Genomic DNA, 22128 nt, shown 5'->3' with positions numbered 1-22128 from the left:
TATGGAAGTAAGAATGTGTTAATCATTTGTGATGAAATTCTTAGTATTTTGTATGTTATTTCATTGTAGAAGAAAGAACTCGCAAGAAGAAAAGTACAAAAAGTCAGAGATGTGAAACAAATGAAAATCCCCTAGGGCTTGATGATACAACTGTTCTGAAAGAATTAGATCAATTGCTGGAAAGAAAAAAGCAAGAACTACAAAATCCTTCACAACAAGATACGGAGGTGAAACAGCACGTAATGTTCTGGAGAAAATGTGAAAAACATATCAAGCAGCATCTTAGGATCATTGTTTAAAGGAAATTATATTTAATAGAGATGAATAAACATGGCATTAATATTATTCTTGTAATAAATATATTCGTATGAATGCATAGGAATAATATTAATAGTTCAGTTTCTTAGTGTACAGTAAACTTAAACATGTCAGGTCTAGGCTCAATTCTTGGGTGGAAAAGTTCAAAATTGGACATGGAAATACATGCTGAAAAGTTTATAAAAAAAAACAACAGATTTTTTCCAACTTGATTCTTTTCATACTTTTTATATTTTGTTTCATACTTGAGTCATGAATATATTTTCATGCCTGTGCAATGATGTGTTCTTTAAATCTACAATTGGTTAATCATTAAGCATGTTATAAAACTCAGAGGGGGAGATTTGTTTGTGAATGCACAAACATTATTAGGACTGTTCCTACCTCTGTGACTTGCATGTTTAAAGTAGGTAACAGATCTTGTTCAGTTGTGAATTTTTAGGCTTGTAACCCATTTTTAACATGGTTTGTCTAAAGAAAGGATTTTCAGTATCAAATTAAAATTTTAGCTTTACCATACATTTAATGTTATAATTAATTATTTTAATTATAGAGGTTAACATATTTTTTGATTTTTTTTCCCACAAGTTATCTTGATTTTTATATGCCCTCTAAGCATTGGTAAATTTTTTTGAATAGTGCACCAGTCTTTTGTACCCCCATGTTGCATCATTGCAACAACATGTACTGATCATGTGACAACTCTCCACCAATCCCATTGCACCCTGTATATACGTGCAGGTACCTCCTCTATCATTGTGGCACAATCCTCACTTTCTCAATTGGCATTCTCGTGTATAGACATATTTTAACTTACTTTCCATGTGACCATGCAGTTTTGTTTGTGCTTAATTCCCAATTAATATCAATTTCAAATTCCTACTCTTTTGTTTTTGTGATGTTTCCCAAATTCTGTTTTGTTCATATGAATTTGTGTTTCACATAACAAATGATAATTTTCCTACCACAAGTAGACAGTAGTTTGATGATGTCTGCTGAGGAGGCAAAGACTTTTGTTTGTGTGTTATGTTTGGCCAGTTATTATATTGACAGGTATTGTTCTTTTTCCAGGAGATTTATGGTAAGTTTTTTAGTGTGTATTTCCATAGATGTACCTGTGCTTTGTGAGTTTATGTGAGCTCATGTGTATGGATCTAATTTACACATTCAGTAATTTATGTTGAATACTTATTGACTGGTGGAACGTCCCTCACAATCCCTTGGGCCATCCCATTTTCCTCAATTCCTTTGAATTTATGGGTCATTGGTCAGTTAAGAAGGCTACTCTCCATATTCATATCCTGGTACTTTGGCAGTTCATTTGGCTCTCTATCTTTTCCTACAGTGGAGGACAGTTATGGTTCTTTCTGATAATTCCACTCTCATTAGCTTTGTCACTAAGAAAGTGGGAACCACTTACCAATATCTGTCTTGTCAGACTCTGGATTTTGTGTCCTGGGTTAGTGATCTTGATGTGACCATTTTGACATGTTTTCTGTAAGTATGTTCTCAACATGGAACACTGTGTATTTGTGTCCATTTCTCATGCACTGGTATGCCACACTTTCTTTTGTCTTCTGTTCTGTACCCTTTAGCTGTGGAAATAAATGCTTTTAGGCTAGATTGGAGAGGGGGTCTTCACTTTTATGCCTACCCTCCAATTTGTCTCAACTTCTGGATATTTTCCTTTATCCAGATCTAACCATGTTGCACTACTAGTTCTTCTTTATTAGACACACAAATGGCCTTTACTAGAGCAACATACTTTCTTCTTTTCTCTTTCCTGTCCCCCTCGGTCATCTGCAGTCTGATGTTTTTTCATTTAAATCTCTTCACACTCCTCACTTCAGAGTGATTTTGTCCAGCCATGTGCCTCAGCTCAGGAGATTGCTCCTATATGCTTACCCTCCATTTAGACTCCTCCTCTTCTGGGCTTTTTCCATTACTTAAACCACTCCTTTTTGTGTTTTGTGTGTCTTTTTTTTTTTTCCAGTCATGTGCCTCAATTCAGGAACTCACCACTCGTGTTACTTTTTTCTTTGTCTACACTTTTTGCCCTTCTTTTTAGTTCAAGTATCAGAAGCATAACTCTTGGTTCAGCCTTTGGTTCATGCCTGATGACTTCTGACCCTCCTGTATTTTTGTTCCTCTTTTGTCTAAGCTTTTCATCTGGTTCTTAGTTTAGGATTTGTCTGTTTCAACTGTTGCACTTTATAGAGCTGCCTAGTGAACTCTCTCCTTTCTGCCCCTTTCAGAAAATGTTGTCTTCTCTACTTTCTTCTATTTGGTCCATCTGTGGTGTTTTCTTGGTTATGCCAGATTGAGATCTCAGTATTGTTCTTCCTGTCGTGACTGGTTTTTCCTTTGAACTTGTCGCACTTTTCACCTTGTAATATATTTCTCTTACAGTCTTAGTCCTCTCCCTCCTGGCAGGCAGTCAGTGACTCAGCAGTAAGTTGAATGCTAAAACTTGTATGAGACTTTGTGTTTAACAAAAAATAAACCACACAAACTGCTTATTAATAATGTTGATATCAGCTAACACAAATTGCCTATTAAACATAATGTTTTGAAATGTTACTAACCTATCTGCACTTCATGCACATCACTTTGTAATTTTCTGCACATGAAACAAGCCTTGGGAAAACTTACCACTCCTACAGGTGTCATAATGTATTATGCCAGCCTGTGATGTAATCATCATTAGATTAGAAGTCTTCACCAATAGAAGAAAAACACATCCTCCATACACTACTATCTCATGAGCACTAGCACATGAATACAGGCCAATCCTTTCCTTGCTTTTTTTCAAATGTGTTGTTTTCATTAAGTTTTCAGGAATTAATTTTCTTTATTATAGGGAAGAACATTAACTTTTATGCTTACCAATTAGAACTTTTATTTGAAATATCTTCAGTTTGATTTTCCATTAATCAGTCTTGTGCTTTTTGTGAAACATTATCTGTTCCCCTTTTTAAATCCAGCATACGGGATTTTTCCCAGTATCTTCAAAGTCAGCGTTAGACTGATTGTCTATTATTGCCATACCTAGCTTGTTTTCTTTCCGACTGATAGCAAAACACAATTCCATCTTCTACCTATTCTAGAAAAAAAGATCACCAAAGTATTATTTTATAGAAGAACTGAATAATGTATTCATGTTCCCACATTTCTGACTTCTCCCAAGGATTTTAACAATCCTCTATAGGAACCATCTGATACTATAATAGAAACTGCAGACACTGAGGTGCATTGATGTTACTACTTTTGTGCATCACATTATTGGCTCCATTCTGATCTTGGATCCAGGATTCCAGCCTTTTGTTTTTGTTACTTATTTGAGACTGATCTATTTTTTATGTTTCACTACTGTTGTTTCCATGCTTGCTTTTGTTTTTTGCTCTCTCTTAAAATAGAACAGGTAGTCCTACTTTTCCTTTTTCCACTAGGCATTTCCATTTCTTTAATTTATTTATCACCTCTCCATGAAGTACAATTTAATGTAAATTATTCATTTTAATGTTATCTTCACTCAGCTAAACATAAGTTTCATAGCCTTTATAATTTTGTTTGGTCATTTCGTCATCAGGTAGAAAAATTAGTTCCTTTTCAGCATTTGTCAGTTGTTCTCTCTGATGCTTGATACTATATTATTTGTAACCAATAGGAAACTATTTTCATTTCTCAAATGATGTATTATATTACATTACTTTGTGTACAGAAAAGTGTTAATTTCTCTTTTATTATAAACTTTCTTTGTACAAAGTTGATGAACTTGTAAACTTATTCTGTGATTCATTGCTCTGGCTAAAAATGTTTTGCCTTTTACACAAGCATTTCTGATGTGAGACTTCAAAGCACTCTTATAATATCATGCTTAGTGTATTAGGGTATCAGTGGGTTGTAGAGTGAGTTGTATTTCTCAGCAATATTTGGTGTTGATATTATGATAGGCAGGTTGAAGATACTTCTATTGTCAATGTGCTGGAGACTATTTGAGAAATGTAAATTAGAGTGGTTATTGGAATGTGTAGTTCCTAAATTCAATAACTACATTAAGCTTCCATTAAATGACACATCACTCTGTATAATTTTAAATTCACAAATTATTATCTACATATCAAACATTATTGCCTTGTTTCATTACTAGAACATTCCAATGTGTTAATACTTTTCTAGCCTTATTGTTCACCAGTTACTACCAGTAGAGTGTGAAAACATTGTCAGACATAGTGTCCACCAATATATATGTGTGTGTGTGTGTGTGTGTGTGAAGGAAGGAATGTTGCAGTGTTCAATTACTAGATAGTGCTAATGCTGTTGGACTTGTTTACTGTGTGGAATGTGATACATTGTCCAATGGCCAAAACAACAGAGTGTTTGTGTTCTGTTTTCTGAGATTGTTGTTTTTTCTGCTGCATGAAAACTATGTTACACCTATTAAAAAGTTATTCAACAGTGGACCAAAATTTATCTGGAATGCATCACCCCATAACACATGTAGAGGTTGTGTTGTTTAGCATTGTTTTCAGGAATGCATCATGGTTGTGTAATGGGGACCTTCTGCTTATCCAGAAATAAAGCTTTTGCAAATTTGCTTTATACTTCAATCATACTTCTGTGTTTAATCCGCATTAAAGCCTTTGTTGAAGCTATAAATCGAACTTGGCAAAGCACAAGCATTTCAAAATAAGCAAATTTATCTAACACAGCTATTTAGTACACATATATGATATTACTTGGGACAATTTGTCTGTTAAACATGTTGATATTGCCTAGCACAAATTATGTATTTAACATGTTTAATATTACTTGGGATAATCTGCCTGTTAAACATAATATTGATAATGTCACCTAAAGTTCGTAATTTATTTTTATTTTATGCCATGATCAGTTTTTGTTTTTATTGAAGCCAAGCCCATGTATTTTACACCAAGTAGTTTAACTAACATTCTGAACTACTTGTTTGTTGGCTTTAGATTACTTTGTTTGATAACATTTTAGTCTTAAGACATGAAGTTGTGATTGTCATGTCATTATTTCTTACTTGTGTAGGTGTTTCAGCATACTAACTATAACTTTTTGTTTTTAAGGTACACAACAAGATCGTGGGTGTGTTGAGCACTCAGAAACAGGAAGAAACTGTGACTGGTAGGTTTTGTCATAATTATTGATAAAAGTTAGGCTTACAATTATGGCTACTACTGGTCAGTTCTGAAAAAGTGACATACAGTAGTGAACAAAATTTGGTGTTATACAATTAAAGTTGAGCCTGGCATAGCCAAGTGGTTGAGGCTCTCGACTACTAATCTGAGTGTTGTGGCTTCAAATCCCTGTCATGCCAAATATGCTTGCCTTTTCAGTCACGGGGGTGTAATAATGTGAGTCAATCGCACTATTCATTGCCTAAAAGAGTAGCCCAAGAGTTGGTAGTGGGTGGTGATGACTAGCTACCTTTCTTCTAGTCTTACACTGCAAAATTAGGAATGGCTAGCACAGATAGCCCTCATATAGTTTTGCGTGAAATTCAAAACAAACAAAGAAACAACTAAAGTTTATTCTCTTCATACAGAAAGTATAGAAACCATTGAATGTTTGGTTCCTAGTTTTTTTAGCATTTCTGTTGAACTAGAAACAGTTGTGAAATATCTAAATACAATCCTATTTTTTGATTCTCTTACAACCTTTTGAGCTTTTGTATGAGCTCCTTCTTTTGAACATTCCAGTATTTGTTTTGTTCTTATGCTAGCATATTCATTTAACAAAAGTAATAATTTTATCCCCAAAAATAAATATAACAATAGTCCAATTAAGATATATATGAATACATTATTATTTCCTTTGTTTCGTCTAAACATTTATAAACTAAAAACTTACTTTCAAACATGTAGTTTACATTATTATTGCTTTGGCATCAAGTAGATGAAAATGCACACGTGGCATCCTTTTACAGAGTTATATTCAGAATTTAATTAAAGTACTTTGCCATCAATGTCAACAAATAAACTGTAAATCAAACGTAGTAATAAATTAAATTTTAACAGCAGTTAAGCTTTAAGTTAATAAACTTATAAGGCAGTATTACACAAATAAATAATCTACAACATCTAAATCAAATTGTAATATTATGCCAGTTTTTTTTAGATTCTTAATTTTAAATGGAAATGTTTTGAAAAATCCTTAATCTCCCCTATTATGAAAATTGTGACATTGCACTCTAGGTCTTCCCTCTTTAATTTATTTGCTATCCCTATAAAAAAGTATGGAATTTAATGTAAATTACTCATTATAATACAGTTACTACTGAGGCAAAACAGAATTTCTGTAATATCTCAATCTTATTTGATTACAGAGGCATCAAATAGAAAACCAGACCCCTCTTGCCACACCCACCTGTTACATTGTCCTTTCAAACATTGCCAAGAGTTTTCTCTGACATTTAATGCGATATTTTTTATAACCAATAGAAGGTCAGAGTATTAATATATCAAAAGATGTACAGTTTTATATACTCTTCAAAAAAAGAAACACAAAAGGCAAAATATGAGACAAATTGTTAACAAGTTTATTCCAGGTAGTTCTGTATGACATGTGTGAAACTTTGCACATTCACTACTGAACATCTAAAGTCTGCAAAGGCGAAGTCCACGCTCACTAGGTGAAGTTTAACTTCACTCAACGTCAATAACGAGTATGACCCCCGTGAGCATCAATAACTGCTTGGCATCTCCTGCCCATGGAAGTGATGAGATGACAAATCACATCCTGTGGAATGCTGTCCACTCAGCCTGCAAAGCTGCTGCAAGCTGAGGTGAGGATGATGCCTCTGACTGGACATCGAGGTCGGATTCCTGCATCTCGTAGACAGTTGCGTACGGTCTGATTGGAAATCCTACGCAGCGCTGGTATGGTTGAGGCAGTAGACGTTGCAGTGGTGGTCCTATCCCGAAGGTGACGTAACCGAATCTTGCGATCTTGTGCGGGTGTAATCACACGAGGTCTGCCAGATCGTGAACGGTCACAAGTTGATCCATGTTGTTGGTGATGATTCCATAGTCTTGTGATGGTGCTTGGGTGGACATTCACAGCTCTGGCAACATCTGATCGAGATTCGCCTGCTTCCAAGCAATCAATGGCGTTGTTGCGTTGTGCTTCAGACAGTCTTGGCGTAACTGTATTGCGTGTTGGTGGCTTAACACTGAGCTATGGAAACCGAGAACCTCTCACTTTTATAGGAATTTTGCACATGTTGCATTTGCAGAACATGCAGATCTCTCAAACAAATTTATTGGACACGCATTCGTTTTGGCAAAACATCCGATGTTTTCCTCCGTGTTCAAAGTGCACAACTTTTATTGTCATTTTGGTCTGACAATCAGTGCCTTAACACGTGTAACATCACATACTCTGAGCTTGTAACGTTATTACATATATTTCTCTTTAAAATAACAAAAATATCCCTTTTGCGTTTCTTGTTTTGAAGAGTATATTATTTTCTGTACAGTGAATTGTCTGTTTCACTTCCAGTTCATACAATATTCCCATAGGAAACATATTAAAGATCTTTGTTGAATTTTTAACAGCTTTTATTGCATGGTTAGAAAGCCAGAAAAATTACAATTTTTGGAAATTGCTCACTTTGAACATGAAAATCACTTTGTACTCAGAGCATTGGACACTGTAACACCATACAAAGTTTTAGTAAAAGTAGTTCATTAAAAATTCTGATTTTTTGTTTACAAAAGATTTTTAATATTTATTGAAAGCTTTCAAAATTTGTGAAAATGCATTAAATAATATCACAGTAAAATTCTGTACACCATTTAAGAGCATGTTATGAGAGGATTAATGAAACATCCCTATATCTTTGTTATTCAAATTATAAGCTGCCAAATGCCAAACTATTTCCAGTTGAAATAATGTCAACTGCTTCTGGTTATAAAATTTTCACTTTTCTTCAACTCTCTTGTGTGAAATTGTTGTAAATAGAGTGCATGTTATGATAGCAATTACTTCAATAAAAGAAGGAAATAACTGTATAAGAAGATCTGTAAAACAAGTAGTTTGTGGGAAGTAAAATAATCCCATAGTTCAGTTGAAAAATATGTTTTTCAAGCTTTGAGATTTTCTACATTTTTAGTGTAAGATTGCAGTCAGTCCTATGGAAATGGATGTGTGTCAAAGTGATTGTGTTACAGCCTTTTCTAGAATTTCATTAAAAGTTTAATTAAACAACCTTATTATCAAAATGTTGTATATATACTTCAGATTTGAATTTTATAAGTATTAACTTCTTAACATTTAATGAGAAAGATTTAAATACATTTTCAGTTGTCACTTACTTATGTCTGACATTTCTTCACTTTGAATTATTTATTTTAGAATTGATTATATCCCTGTATGATTTTATGAGTTTGTTGTAAATTACATATAGAGCCATAATGCAATGCCTCAAATCTCCTTGCTTTTTTGAGATATAAAGAAGCAAGTGAAATCCACATGCTATGTAAAAGTATTATACTAATTTCAGCAAGCTTGGGATAAAGATAAGGAATGATTAATTACTTTCTTGCTTTAAGAAACAGCAGTTAAGAATATATTTCTATAAGCAGAACTTTTTCAACTGTTTTTCCTGCTAAATGAATCATTATAATGTTCATAAAATAGTTACCAATAAAAGGTCCATGAAACCAACTTGGTAATAGTTGATAACTGTTATAGACCATAAATAAGAGATATGTAGTTTTTTGTGCTACAGTTTCATCCTTATATTTTAATTGCTTTCATTCCACTTCTACTTAATTTGCTGTTGTTACTTTCATCTGTGTTACCTGATCATCTTTTTATTGTAACTGGTATCCACTCTTTAGTGTTTGTTGCTCAACTCATAATCTGTGGGTTTGAATGCCTGTCCAAACAAACATGTTTGCCATTTAAACCATGGGAGCATTATATTGTGATAGTCAATCCCATTATTTGTTGGTAAAAGAGTAGCCCTAGAATTGGCAGTAGGTCTTGATGAGTAGCTGTCTTCCCTCTGGTCTTTGATAAATTAGGGACAGCTAGCACAGATAGTTCTGGTATAGTTTTGTGTAAAATTCAAAACAAAACAATAAAAAAACTGTTTTAACTTATATCTACATTTTTCATTGCTCTTTTGCTCTTGTATTTTTGCTCATTTTTATTTTTATTTACTCTCTGCCTCTTTCTTTCTGCATGTTCTTGTACTTTTATTACTTTCTTTTTTTTTGCTAATATTTGTATATTTGTTACTTTCCTACTTTATATTCTTATTCCTATTCACTGCCTTATTTTCTTTCATTTCTATGTTTTTATTGCTTTTCTTCTTTGTTCTCATCTTTACATTTTCATTGCTTTCTACTTCTTTCTTCATGCTCATTTTCATATTTTTATTGCTGTCTGCTTTTGTTTTTACTCACCTTTGTGCTTTCATTACTATTCATTCCTTTATTTCTACTTATTTTTATTGCTCTCAATACCTTTCTTTCAGCTTATTTTTACATTTTCCTTGTTCTTCACTCCCTTGTTTGTTCCAAACATGAGAATTATTATTACAATTTACTCTTTTCTTTGTGCTTATCTTCATACTTTCATTACTCTCCACTTTTTTGTTTTTGCTCAACCTTGTATTTTCATTGCTTTCCCCTCCTTTGTTTATTCTCATTTTTGTTTCCATTTTTTTGTATGTCATTGATCTCCACTTCTATTTTGTTGTGCTCATCCTGTTATTCCTGTTGCTGTTCACTGCTTTATTTCTGCTCTACTTCATATTTTCAATTGCTCTCCATTCTTTTGTTTCAGATTTTAGTTGTATTTACCAATTTAGGATTCATTTGCTTATGCCCTGGAAGTTTTGTATTGTTTTACTCTAGGTGCTATAACTTAGTTTTTTTTCACAACACATCTATAACAACAACTTCTGTTTTACTGCTACTTGTGTAACTTAGTGTTTTTTTTATTGTATCTCAATTACAAAATGTATATTGCATTACTGGGTGACTTTAATTTTGGTTCATAATTTTGTAGTGCATGCTACACAAGAGCTTGCTGTAGAGTCAGATTCTGATGCTTCTATGGAACTTTATCAAAGTTTGAAGAAGCAAGTAGATGTTACAAGTGAGTATTATAGCTTTTACACTGTGAAGGCTGTGCTCTGTATAAAGTTTTTTTACTGATTTCTGTTTTTTTGGTTTATTGTTCCTTCCCTTCATTTTCCTATTGAAAATGTGTTATGATATCTACAAAAATTTGTCATATAAAATTAGCATAATATTTTACTTTGATGGTATACTATTTAAAATTACTTTTGAAGTAACAGTGTTCTGATTCATTACCACTCTTGAAGTAACAATGTTTTGTTTTGTTTTGTTTTGATACTCTAAAGCACTCTTGAAGTATTAAGCAGATATTTACAAAACTTGTTAATATTTCATATCTTTTAATAGAAGAAAAGTCAGTAAAGTCAATGGAAAAAAAGAAGAAGCCATTTCATAGATCATATTTTCCTGTATCAGCTGCTTTGGAGAACCGAGGAAAACATTTTAGCTGTACTGACTGCCTCCACTTGGTGGATCATTTGTATCCAGTAGAAGAAACTTGTTTAAATAATTATTTATCATCTGAAGTAGAACCTTCAAAATCTCAAGAACAAGAGAAGTTTGCTCATTTAGGATTTTTTACAGAGAGGCATGCAATGCTTGACTTGTTAGTCACTGAAGGTATATATCATTTTATAAAGTGAATGTGTTTAACGTACGAAGACAATAGGAAAATAGCACTGACATACTGCTGTAATGGAAGTTATTGGTTTTACTCAAGAAGTAAGTTTATTTTATTATACCAGGTAATTCGAAAGTTCAGTAATGGGCAAATATTTCAGAACTTGAGAGGTATAGGGAAATGATTGTTATTGGTATGATATGAGATGTTGTGGGCCCTACCATGTGATGATAACATTGTGGTGAGTTGAAGTGAATTTCAAAATTGTTTCTTGGAAACTTTTATTAATATGCATCATATACCAAATATATTATTTGCAAAAGTGTAGACAATAACAAATGAAATAGTTTAAACCAAATATTACTCAAAAGCTGTACACAGCAATAGACACAGGCATAGATATGCCCCTTCAGTATGTGAAATTGTGCCAAAAATGATTGAAATATAACCATAGCAAAGGATGTTTGACTCTGTGCCTTACAAAGGACATTGAATTGTTGAAAAGGATTCAATGGAGAGCTGCTAAGATGATACTTGGAATGGAAATAGTCATATGAGGTGCATGCTTAATCTTTATTGATTGGCTCTAAAACAACTGAATTACTCTGAACCTAAATATGCTAAGGTACAAGATTTTTTAAAATTTTCATTCTCAGAGTTTCAGCTCATTTTTTAAGGTGTTAATACATGTAAACTATTTTTGTAAGTAATCTCTCTGTTTGCTGCTTTGTAGGTGTGAAACATAGAGAAAATGGAAATTTTGATCTGGCTTTACAACAGGAATTGTGGATAGGAAATGTTGGTCCTGCTCTAAAAGAAGCAGCAGAGAAAAGACAGCTGAATGATTGGCTTGTAGCTTTAGCACCATTAGGTGAAAAATGAAATATGTTTATTTTTTAAGGGTGTTACTTTCTCTTAATCATTGTGGAATGTTTACGTATTTTTTGTTATTTTGATAATGTTATTTTAATTAATATTATTATTATTATTATTAATATATTTGTAAGATTTTTGAGGCTGGTGCTAATGTGCTTTTAAGGAAACACTGTTTCTCTTTTTGTTTGGCTTTTATTTTCTATTAAAATCAGTGTTTCACTTTATGATGTTACTTAGAGGTTAAGATGTTCACTTTTTGTCACTGTTGTATATACTATCTCAGTGTGTGTTATCCTTCAACTAGCTATGATGTATAAGATTTTTAAGTAATAGCAATTGTAAGTTTATATTGGCTTTTTAACCAGGAAACTTAGTGTATGATATTTTGTATCTAGCTGTGGTATATTAGATGTTTAATTTTACAGTGTCAGTTTTCAGATGTATTTATTAATTTGACAGTAAAACATCTTTCTTTGTAATAGCGATAAACATTAAGATACAATGGTTAAATACAATTTAAGGCAAAAACTTTTTATTCTTAGTAGTAGAATTATTCTAATCCAAATTTTCTTATGTTTTGTTAGTAATATGCTCATTTATAGGTATAATCAAATTTATAGCTAGGATCATACACATTCTCATATCTTGTATATACATACCATGTTATATTCCTGTGTCATTCTCAGGTACAGTGATCTTTGATACATAAGAGTGGTAATGCTTCAAACATAAGATTTTTTATAAAATATTGTATAGAGTTTGTGTGTATTCTGACCTACCTGAACTGAAGAAAGAAACTGGGTGTGGTAAAGATGTAATTCTGGTAACTTTATTTAGAGTACACTCTGGCATGTAACTCAGCCACATATATGTTGTGTTTCTCTTGTCATCTCTTTAGTGACTGCATCTAACATAGTGGTCAATATAGACTTGGCAAAAAAAGGCACAGCAATTACTGACAAGCAGATTTAAATGATTAAGTAAGATAGCATGAATATTTAAGAATTTTGACTTGTATCTTAAGTTAAACTTCAAGACAAGATATAAAAAAGTCAGGTATTTTGCATATGAAAGTCTTTTAATGTTTATTGATAATTTTCCAAATTTCATAAACTTATGCTTACTAATTTAAAAGTTTTATAGCATGAGAACTTTTACAAGAACAAAATGGTTGCATTGTCAGTCTCAGGAACCAAGCTTATGTTGAAAGAGTTAGCATGAGTGTTACACCTCTATAAGATTTAGAATGTGAGTCCAGCTTAAAACTTGAAAGAGTTAAAAGCAAAACTTCAAACATTAAATCACACACTAAATTTAAAATATCAATTTGCAACCCCTTGGTGTGGATTTCTGTACATGGTGAGGGGACCTACCAGGGAAGGCTCTGTTCTTTCAGTTTACCTCCTCTGGGATCTAAATATCCACTTATGTGTTTGTTGTGCATGGTGACTCATGGAGGGGAGAGAGGATCCTGGTGGTGGAGGGGTCTAACCCTAACATATCACTTTGGCCTTGAATTCCTGTAGACAGGCAGCCTTGAGGTGGCCCCCCGTTGGGTCAGTTGGATGGTATACTTGGGCTAGGGTTAACCAAGTACCAGTGTTGGATGTTCTCAACAGGTGTTGTGGACATTGTATGTGATACTGGTGTTTGGGTATAGTGCTTATGAAACCCTGTGTCCTTGTTTGGCATAGTAATGCATCCTCTAGTAGGGCTCCATGGTGGGTGGGGTCAGTGGGCACTGAAATATTACTTTTTTATAATGGATCCTCCAAATAAAAACTTAAATAAAATAGTGAAAAACAGTCCATAGGTAAACGACCATGTCTTGAAGATTCTGAGAAGTAATCTATAACATCTATTGTACCACATTTTCTTATACTACATTCTCTTTCAGACAAATCTTTAGGGCAGATGTCTCACTTTTTTCATTCAGAAGGGACTCGCCTTGCTCTCCAGAGTCAGTAAAGAAGCTTTGCTCTGGTGGAAACATCCACATCTCAACACATTGAACCTCTTGTATTCAAGGGCGATTGGGGCTATAACTATTGAGGTTACACCTTATGCTACTTTGAATTCATCACAAGGAGTTATTGTTGAGAGGGATTTGAAGAACATGCCTGAGTCAGAGATTCTTGCTGGTTTCTCCACCCAAGGAGTTTTTGCAGTGAGGTATATCTCTACTTGCAAAGATGGAATTATGATGCTGACCAATGTCCTCATTCTGACATTTACATCACCACATCCACCTGCCACCATCAAGGCAGGTTATCTTAATTGCAGGGTATGGCCATACATTCCAAACCCTCTCAGATGTTTCTAGTGCCAGCGGTTTAGTCACTCGAAGACGCCATTTTTTGGTTCTTTGACATGTGCTCGTTGCAGTGGCTTGGACCACGATGCCTATGAGTGTGAAACAGACCCTCATTGCCTCAATTGCAATGGCTTTCACCCATCCTACTTTCGTTCTTGCCCTAAATGATTGGAAGAAAAAGAGGTGCAGTGTTTGAAAATGATTCAAAACATTACTTACCCTGAGGCTCGAAAGTTGCTGTCCACTACTTCATCTCAGACGTATGCTGCTGTACTTCATTCCAGTACTACAGAGGGAGTGCAGATGAATCTTTCTGTGCCTCCAGACAAATTCTTCTCAAACCAAATTAAAAGTTTTTTGACCTCCATGGTTAAAAAAGTTTATGAATCAACTTCATTACCTATCTCTGTCTTTAACATATATTCCAGCAAATCCCAAGTCCCATTTCCTTTGGTTTTAGATGCAGCCATTTCCTCGGATACATCTTTCCTCCCATCCCAAGATGCAAAATGATCATTCATTCATGTCCTCAGTCGCTGGAATTTTCTACCAATAGCAAAGACCTGCTTATTCGACCCAGGACAGGATTTATGGAGGTTGATAGATCTCTTACGAATAAAGACAGTAAAGAAAAAGGTCATAGTCATAAACAGAAGGGCTGTCCACCCAGTATGCCTACACATAAGTAAAAATGGCCACCTTGATACTTCTGCTTCTTCCTGCACCTTCTTAGCCATCAAGACTCAGGCAGAGCATTCACCTCTTTTGAACTGATTGTCTCTGTGACTATAATCGTCACTTTACACTGGTGGAACTGAAACTGGCCCATCATCGGTCAGATAGTACATCTGTTGGGCCAGATGGTGTACACTATGACATGCTGTGCCATCTATCTCCTGCTTCTCTTGATATTCTTCTGATTGTTTTTATCCAGATCTGACAGGAGAACATTTTTCCTGATGCCTGGTGCCAGACTATTGTCCTGCCTTTCTTTAAACCTGGGAAGGATCTCAAAATTTCTTCAGACTACAGATCAATTGCTTTGACGAGCTGTCTGTAAGACCTTAGAGAGGATGGTTAATGCTCATCTTGTGTGGTTCCTCGAATCAAACAACTTCCTCTCACCCACCTAATGTGGGTTTTGACGACAGTGCACCACCATGGACCACCTGATTTGACTTGAAACGTCAGTCAGAGAAGCCTTTCTCAAATGACAACATCTTGTATCAATATTCTTTAACATTTGCCCATTGTTATTAAAAAAATTTTTTAATGGACAGGAGATTCCAAGTTCGTGTGGGTTCGACACTTTCCCATTCTTTTCTACAGGAACTTGGAGTCTCTCAGGGCTGTGTTTTGAGTGTCACACTTTTCAGTATAAAAATTAATGCCATCACTGAACAACTCCCCCTCACTGTTGCAAACGGGTCTGTATCGATGTCTTTTACATTTCATGTTGGACGTCGAACATAAAGTATATTGAGCACCAGCTATAGACTGTCCTCAATCGTTAACTGAAGTGGACCACAACAAATGGCTTTAACTTCCCTCTCTCAAAAACTGTTTGCATGCACTTTTGCTGCCAACTGTGTATTCACCCTGATTCTGAACTTTGTGTCGGTAAAGTTGTGGTGCCTGTGGTCCCTGAAACAAAGTTTCTTGGGGCTTATCTTTGACTGTAAGCTGACCTTTATACCACACATTAAGCAGCTACGAGTCAAATGCACAAGAGCACTGAACATCCTCCGTGTTTTCTCTACCACAAGTTGGGGAGCAGATCGATGTTCTATGTTAAAGATATGTCGTGCTCTCATTCAATTAAAACTCAACTATGGATCACTGGTCTATGGCTCTGCCAGACCCTCGACCTTAAAGATGCTGGACCCCATTCATCATCAAGGACTTTGACTCTTCACTGGGGCTTTCCTCATCTCCCCAGTTCAGAGCTTATATGTAGAATTTCATGAACCTCCTTTGAAACTTCGTTCCTTACCAAAGCATCCCACCTGGGGTTGTGTTTTCCTTCCTCAGTGGGCCATACTTTTTCAGAACAGACAATCTGCCATTGCTCCTTTTGGCCTTCTCGTGCAAGCACAATTGGATTAATTGAGTCTCCTCTTGGATAACATTGCAGTATCCACTGGTCAGCCCATCCCACCATGGCTTATTACAGTCCCCAAATGTGATCTTTCTATAAGTCATCTAAGAAAAGCAGACACTCCAGATTGTTAATACTGTCTCAGTGATGTCGAGAAACCCACTTGTTGAGAAATTTATATGCAAAAACGGCTCGTTTGGGTTGAGAAAATATTTTACATAGAAGAGCGAACAACGTTTTGACCTTCTATGTTAAATATTTTCTCAACCCAAACGAGCCGTTTTTGCATATAAATGTTAATACTGTCTGTTATTTGCTGAACATCTTTTGAACCATCCTTCCATTCCTATTTATGTAGATGGTTTGAAGTCAGGTGATTGTGTGAAGTGTGCCATGGTTTGTTGTGGTTTGGTGGTTGTGTGCAGAATCCCCTCTACAGATTCTGTGTTCACTGCTGAATTGTATGCCATGTCTTTTGCCTTTGATTGCATAGAAGCTTAAGCAGTACTCAAACTGCATTATTTATACTGACTCACTTAGTTTTCTACTAGTCCTGGAATCACTTCACGTCAGTTCGCACCCTGTTCTCACCGATATTCAAAATTGAGTGGCCCATTTCTCTTTAACATCTACTTTTATCCAGATTTTCTGGATACCAGGCCATGTTGGTAATCGATTGAAAGAGCTACCTGACACTGCAGCTAAATGTATCTGCTCTGGCACTATCATTGCTATGCCTGTTCCATACATGAACTATGGTCCTGTATTCAAGGCTCGACTCTGTGGCAGTTGGCAGTTGACTTGGAGTGAACAACATGAAAACTAGCTTTTTCATATAAAACCTGGCAGTCTTGCTTCCATCAGGATGGGAAAGAGGAAGTTGTTCTAACTAGACTATGCATTGGTCACAGTTTTTTAACTCATAGTTTTCTTTTATCTGGGACTGATGCATCAGTGTGTTGTCTATGTAACACTCGGGTCACAATAAGCCACATTTTACTGTCTTATGACTCAACGTTCTGTCCCAAGGTTTATCTGTAACATTGGACTGATATTGGTGATGGTGACACTGTCCACCTTAGAAATATTTTTACTTTTTTAAAGGCCATTAATCTTTTTAATGCTATTTAAATTTTTTAATTTATACATTAGACATTTTTCAATGTGATTCCCTTTTAAGAATCAAAGTACATTTAGTTCGATTTGAAATTAGAAAATGGCTGTAACGTCAAATAACTTGAAACCCGGACTGGAAAGGCCAACTTCAGGTGGCTAACAGTGGTGTTTGAACTTTGTTTTGTCTTCCTGGTGAGTTATGATAATTACAATTATGCTACAGAAAGTACTTTACAACTTCTATTACTGTAGTTTTGCTGTTACTGCTGTAGGCTAGATGTAAAAATTGGTTTTAATGCTATTTATGTTGTTTTTTTAATTAAAAAATTAAACTTTGTTTTGTTTTACTTTAATTTCCTTTAATGAATTTACTAATTTTAATTTAATTTTAGCTTTTCACCAAATGTTTGGTGCAGATAGTCTAGTTGCTTTGAGCCATGAAACACCAAACCAACCAACCAATCAATCAATTTGTAAAGAAAGTAAATGTTAAACTTGCAAAAGTATAAGCTTATGAAATGTTTCAGCTCAAAAAGTTGAATGTTGTGCAACTAGAGCTTGGCAATTAACTAGAGTAACCAATATAAGCAACTACTTGTGAGCTTTTATTACATCAGTTAATATCACAAAAATAATCAATTTAAATTAGCATGTGAGATTATTTCAATCATTTCAAATAAGTTATAAAAATATGTATAATGATTTTTTATTTTTGATTAATTCAGCATTGTTTTAGGGTAATCAGTTGACTTTAAGACTCATCAAAATAATCAACTGAGCAAAATTAATATTCTCAATTATTACTATTTTTCATCATTCCAAATATCCAAGAATAAAGGCAAAAATAATTGAGTGGTTTAGTGTATTTGATTAGTGAGTCCAGTGATTATTCAGTTGTGAAATTTTACTAATCTCCAACTTTTAACTACATTAAATCAGCCAAAATATTTTGTGCAGAATGCTTTTTTGTGTAATATATATGTTTCATTTTCTTAAGAATATTTCATTTTTGCCAAATTGAGTATATGTTTCAATTAGCATTGATGAAAACATCATTAAAAATTGTCTTTTTAGTACAGTGATTAAGAGAAAAGAATATTTACTGACCTATACAGTTATAAACACCAGATGTTGAACTCTCAACATATTGTTTTATCATCTATGGGTAAGTGAACCTAGTATGGGTGGCATATAGGGAAAACAAATAGAAAATCTAAAGAAACAAGGATGTTTTTTTATATGATTTATCACTATATCTTTTCATATCTATGGGTTAACAACCTGTCAAGGTCAACATACAGGGAATCAAAGATGGAAAGTTTAATGCAGACGCCTGTACATTATGAGAAGAGCTTCCCAGAGAAGGTTCTATCTTTTTAGCTTACAGTTACTATAGAAAGTTTTCGTACCCCTGCGTCCCGAGTGGTTTTTTGCTCATAACTTTAAAAGTATCACGATCAGGCTTATAGAAGTATAATATATTATAAATATTATACTAACACACATCTACATAAATTTTTATGTAAATTAAACGATCAATAAACTGTTTATAAACAACCAAAAATTGAAGGAGCAGAAAGTGTTCATACATTTCAGAACATGTGAAAAAAGCGATATTCCCTTAAAAATTTTGTTTAGTTTGGCAAATAAACTACATTATACCATTCCAGAACTTGACACTGGGTTCATAATTATTGGGATTTAGCCAGCAAAACATTTACTTCTGGCAATTTAACACCGTCTCCGTCATTATCTGCTTGGTCATCGTGGCGAACAGGAAACAACTGTTCAGTGATTTAAAAAACCGAATTATTGTAAAATACAAGTCTCTTGTGTCTCTTTCCGGTATTGCTACATAACTTAATGTGCCAAAATCGTTCAAAGCATAATTGCCAAGTTTAAGCTTACAGGATCAACTGCTAACCTCCCTCGTTCCAGATGCCCCACCAAAAATTCCAGAGAGAACCAAGAGGAAGGTTCTCAGAAAAGTTAGTAGGAATCCTCGTTTAACACGTAATGACATACAGAAACTGGTAAGGGAAACAGGGGTTGAAGTAAGCACCTCTACAGTTACCAACATGTTACGCTCTTCTGGGTTCAAAGCATACCATTCTCGTAGAACTCCATATTTAAAGCCTGTCCATTTAGAAGCATGATTGAGGTATGCAAGAAAGCATGTAGATAAACCCTTTATCTATTGGAAGAGTATACTTTGGTCGGATGAGACTAAAATCGAGCTTTTCAGCCACAGTGGTGTTCGCTATATTTTCCGCAAGAAGGGGGAACAAAATCTTCCAAAGAACACAGTCCCAACAGTTAAACATAGAGGTAGCTCGATCATGCTATGGGATTTCTTCAGCTTTTCTGGTGTAGGCAGCCTTCACGCGTCAACGGAATCATGAAAAAAGAAAAGTATGTTGATATATTAGGCACTTATATCAAGAATGATGCTCGAAACTTGCAGCTTGGGTGTCGTTGGATCTAACAGCATGACAATGACCCTAAGCACACATTGAAATATGCGCAATCCTGGTTGCAGAGGAACCATATAAGCATTCTGGAGTGGCCATTGCAGTCACCCTATCTCAACTCAATTGAAAATGTTTGGTATGAGTTGAAGACCAGGGTTCATCAGCATCATCCGAAAAACTTGCAAGAGTTGGAGGCCTTCTGTAAAGAAGAATGGAAGAAAATATCAGTTGAGTACTGTCAAACAATCATGGAAGGCTATGAGGAGAGATGGCACCAAGTAATTTACCTGAAAGGCTACACAGCTGACCATTAAAGTAGATGTTCGAACACTTTCTGCCCCTCCTATGTTTGGTTATTTGTTTATAAACAGTTTATTTGTCGTTCAATTTACATAAAATTTTACATAGATCTGTGTTATTATAATATTTATAATATTTTGTACTTTCATTATCCTAATCATGATACTTTTTAAGTTATGAGGAAAAAATTACGACACAGGGGTACGAACACTTTCTGTTGTAACTGTACTTCCTCTGGTAACCCATGAAGAGAGTATTAGACAATCACACATGGTTTTTCTTTCACTTCTTCAAAACTTGTTTGTATGCACTTTTGCCATGATCAGGGATTGCATCCTGAGTGTTGGCTTGGTGATGATGTTCTTCCTGTGATGCCTAAAATGAAGTTCTTGGGATTTGTTTTTTGCACTTTTCCCATCAGCAGGGATTGCATCCTTCATTTTGGCTTGGTGATGATGTTCTTCTTGTGATGCCTAAAGCAAAGTTCTTGGGATTTGTTTTTGACTGCAAGCTGACTTTTATTTCACACTTCAAGCAGCTACATGTCAAGTATACAAGGTCACTGAACATCTTCCTAGTCCACTCTCCCACCTCTTGGAGAGCAGATCACTGTTCTGTGCTAAAGATTTATCATGCCTTTATGAGATCAAAACTTTATCATGGTTCATCCAGGTCTTTGGCACTCAGAATGCTTGGATCCCTTTCATCATCAGGGGCTCTGGCTCTGCACAGGGACATTCTGCACTTTGCCATAGACTATTTTTCCATTTACAATGTTTGCAACTCTCCCTGCAGTAAATTGCTAAACTACATTCTTTGCCTCAGTACCCCACCTAGGATTATATTTTCTATCCTTGAGGGCTGTTTAGCTCAGTAAATGATAGAGTATTATTCCATCTTTTGGCTCCAGACATACACAACTGACTTGAGTATGGCACTGGATGACATTTCTGTATTTAGTGTTTGGCTCATTTCTCCCTGGCATATTACTGTTCCCACATGTGATCTTTCTCTGAGTCACTTGAAGAAGGTAGATACTTACCTTTTTCACATTTTTAGAGTGTTGTTTTGCTTTGAAAAAGAAATGAAACAATTTCTTGTTTTTGCATCTGATGGTTCTCTCTTTTACCAATTGTTTGTTCCTGTGTGCCATTAAACACCAAACAATCAACTTTATGTAGGAAAAGTATGATCTTTTGTATAAATATTAATTTACCCTCTGTGTATTGTCTTGGTCAAAGTAACCATTCTTGTGACTAACAGGTAATTGTGAAAGTATGTGTACAACAATTGAATTTGTTAAAGGTATCTCTATGAAATTTTGCTATGCTTTAATAAACATTGAGTCTCTTGTAAACAAAAATCAGGTTTCTGAGAACATCTCGTATGGGTATGAACACTTTTATTAATAAGCAGAGAACACAACATACCAGCTGTTCTGAGATACATTTTTATTTCAAGTGGGTTCCTTATCATCAAGAAAAATAGGTTTTTTAATTAAATATTTTTGTGGAACATTTGTTGTGAATTTATGAATCTATTACTAAGTCAGTCCTCAGTACAAGATGATTTTCTTATGTTGGATCAAAATATTCATCTTAAGGATTTCATTTGTACAACATGAAAATGAATGTCATGCACTTTTTCAGTAAAACTATATTTTATCTGTTATTTTCTTTACCCTAACACTAGCCCTAGTCAATTTCAATAACCTTGTAATTACCACATAACAAAAAGTGTGAAATAAATATGTTACACACCTTATTCTTACAGTCAAGACTAATATAATTCAAGTATCATATTTTATGTAGATTTTTTATTTACTTTCACCTAGAATATGGCAAAGTAACTTAACACCACAGTAGGATCTAGACACCAGCATGATCTGCCAAAAT

At 34.6% G+C, this 22128-nt stretch overlaps 1 protein-coding gene across 6 annotated transcripts in view; it reads left to right on the top strand.

Annotated features, from left to right (window-relative positions):
* LOC143257066 (gem-associated protein 5-like) overlaps nucleotides 1-22128 on the top strand; it is a 100695-nt gene that overhangs the window by 52724 nt on the left and 25843 nt on the right. For all 6 annotated transcript variants that reach the window (XM_076515216.1, XM_076515206.1, XM_076515236.1 and 3 more), the window contains 5 exons: nucleotides 70-227; nucleotides 5412-5469; nucleotides 10366-10455; nucleotides 10785-11057; nucleotides 11792-11929. In XM_076515216.1, the coding sequence (XP_076371331.1) occupies nucleotides 70-227; nucleotides 5412-5469; nucleotides 10366-10455; nucleotides 10785-11057; nucleotides 11792-11929 (717 nt within the window). The remainder of the gene's footprint in view (nucleotides 1-69; nucleotides 228-5411; nucleotides 5470-10365; nucleotides 10456-10784; nucleotides 11058-11791; nucleotides 11930-22128) is intronic.

Source organism: Tachypleus tridentatus, chromosome 1, assembly GCF_004210375.1.
Source record: "Tachypleus tridentatus isolate NWPU-2018 chromosome 1, ASM421037v1, whole genome shotgun sequence".
Taxonomy (NCBI): Eukaryota; Metazoa; Arthropoda; class Merostomata; order Xiphosura; family Limulidae; genus Tachypleus; species Tachypleus tridentatus.
This window is presented reverse-complemented; position numbering and strand designations above follow the sequence as displayed.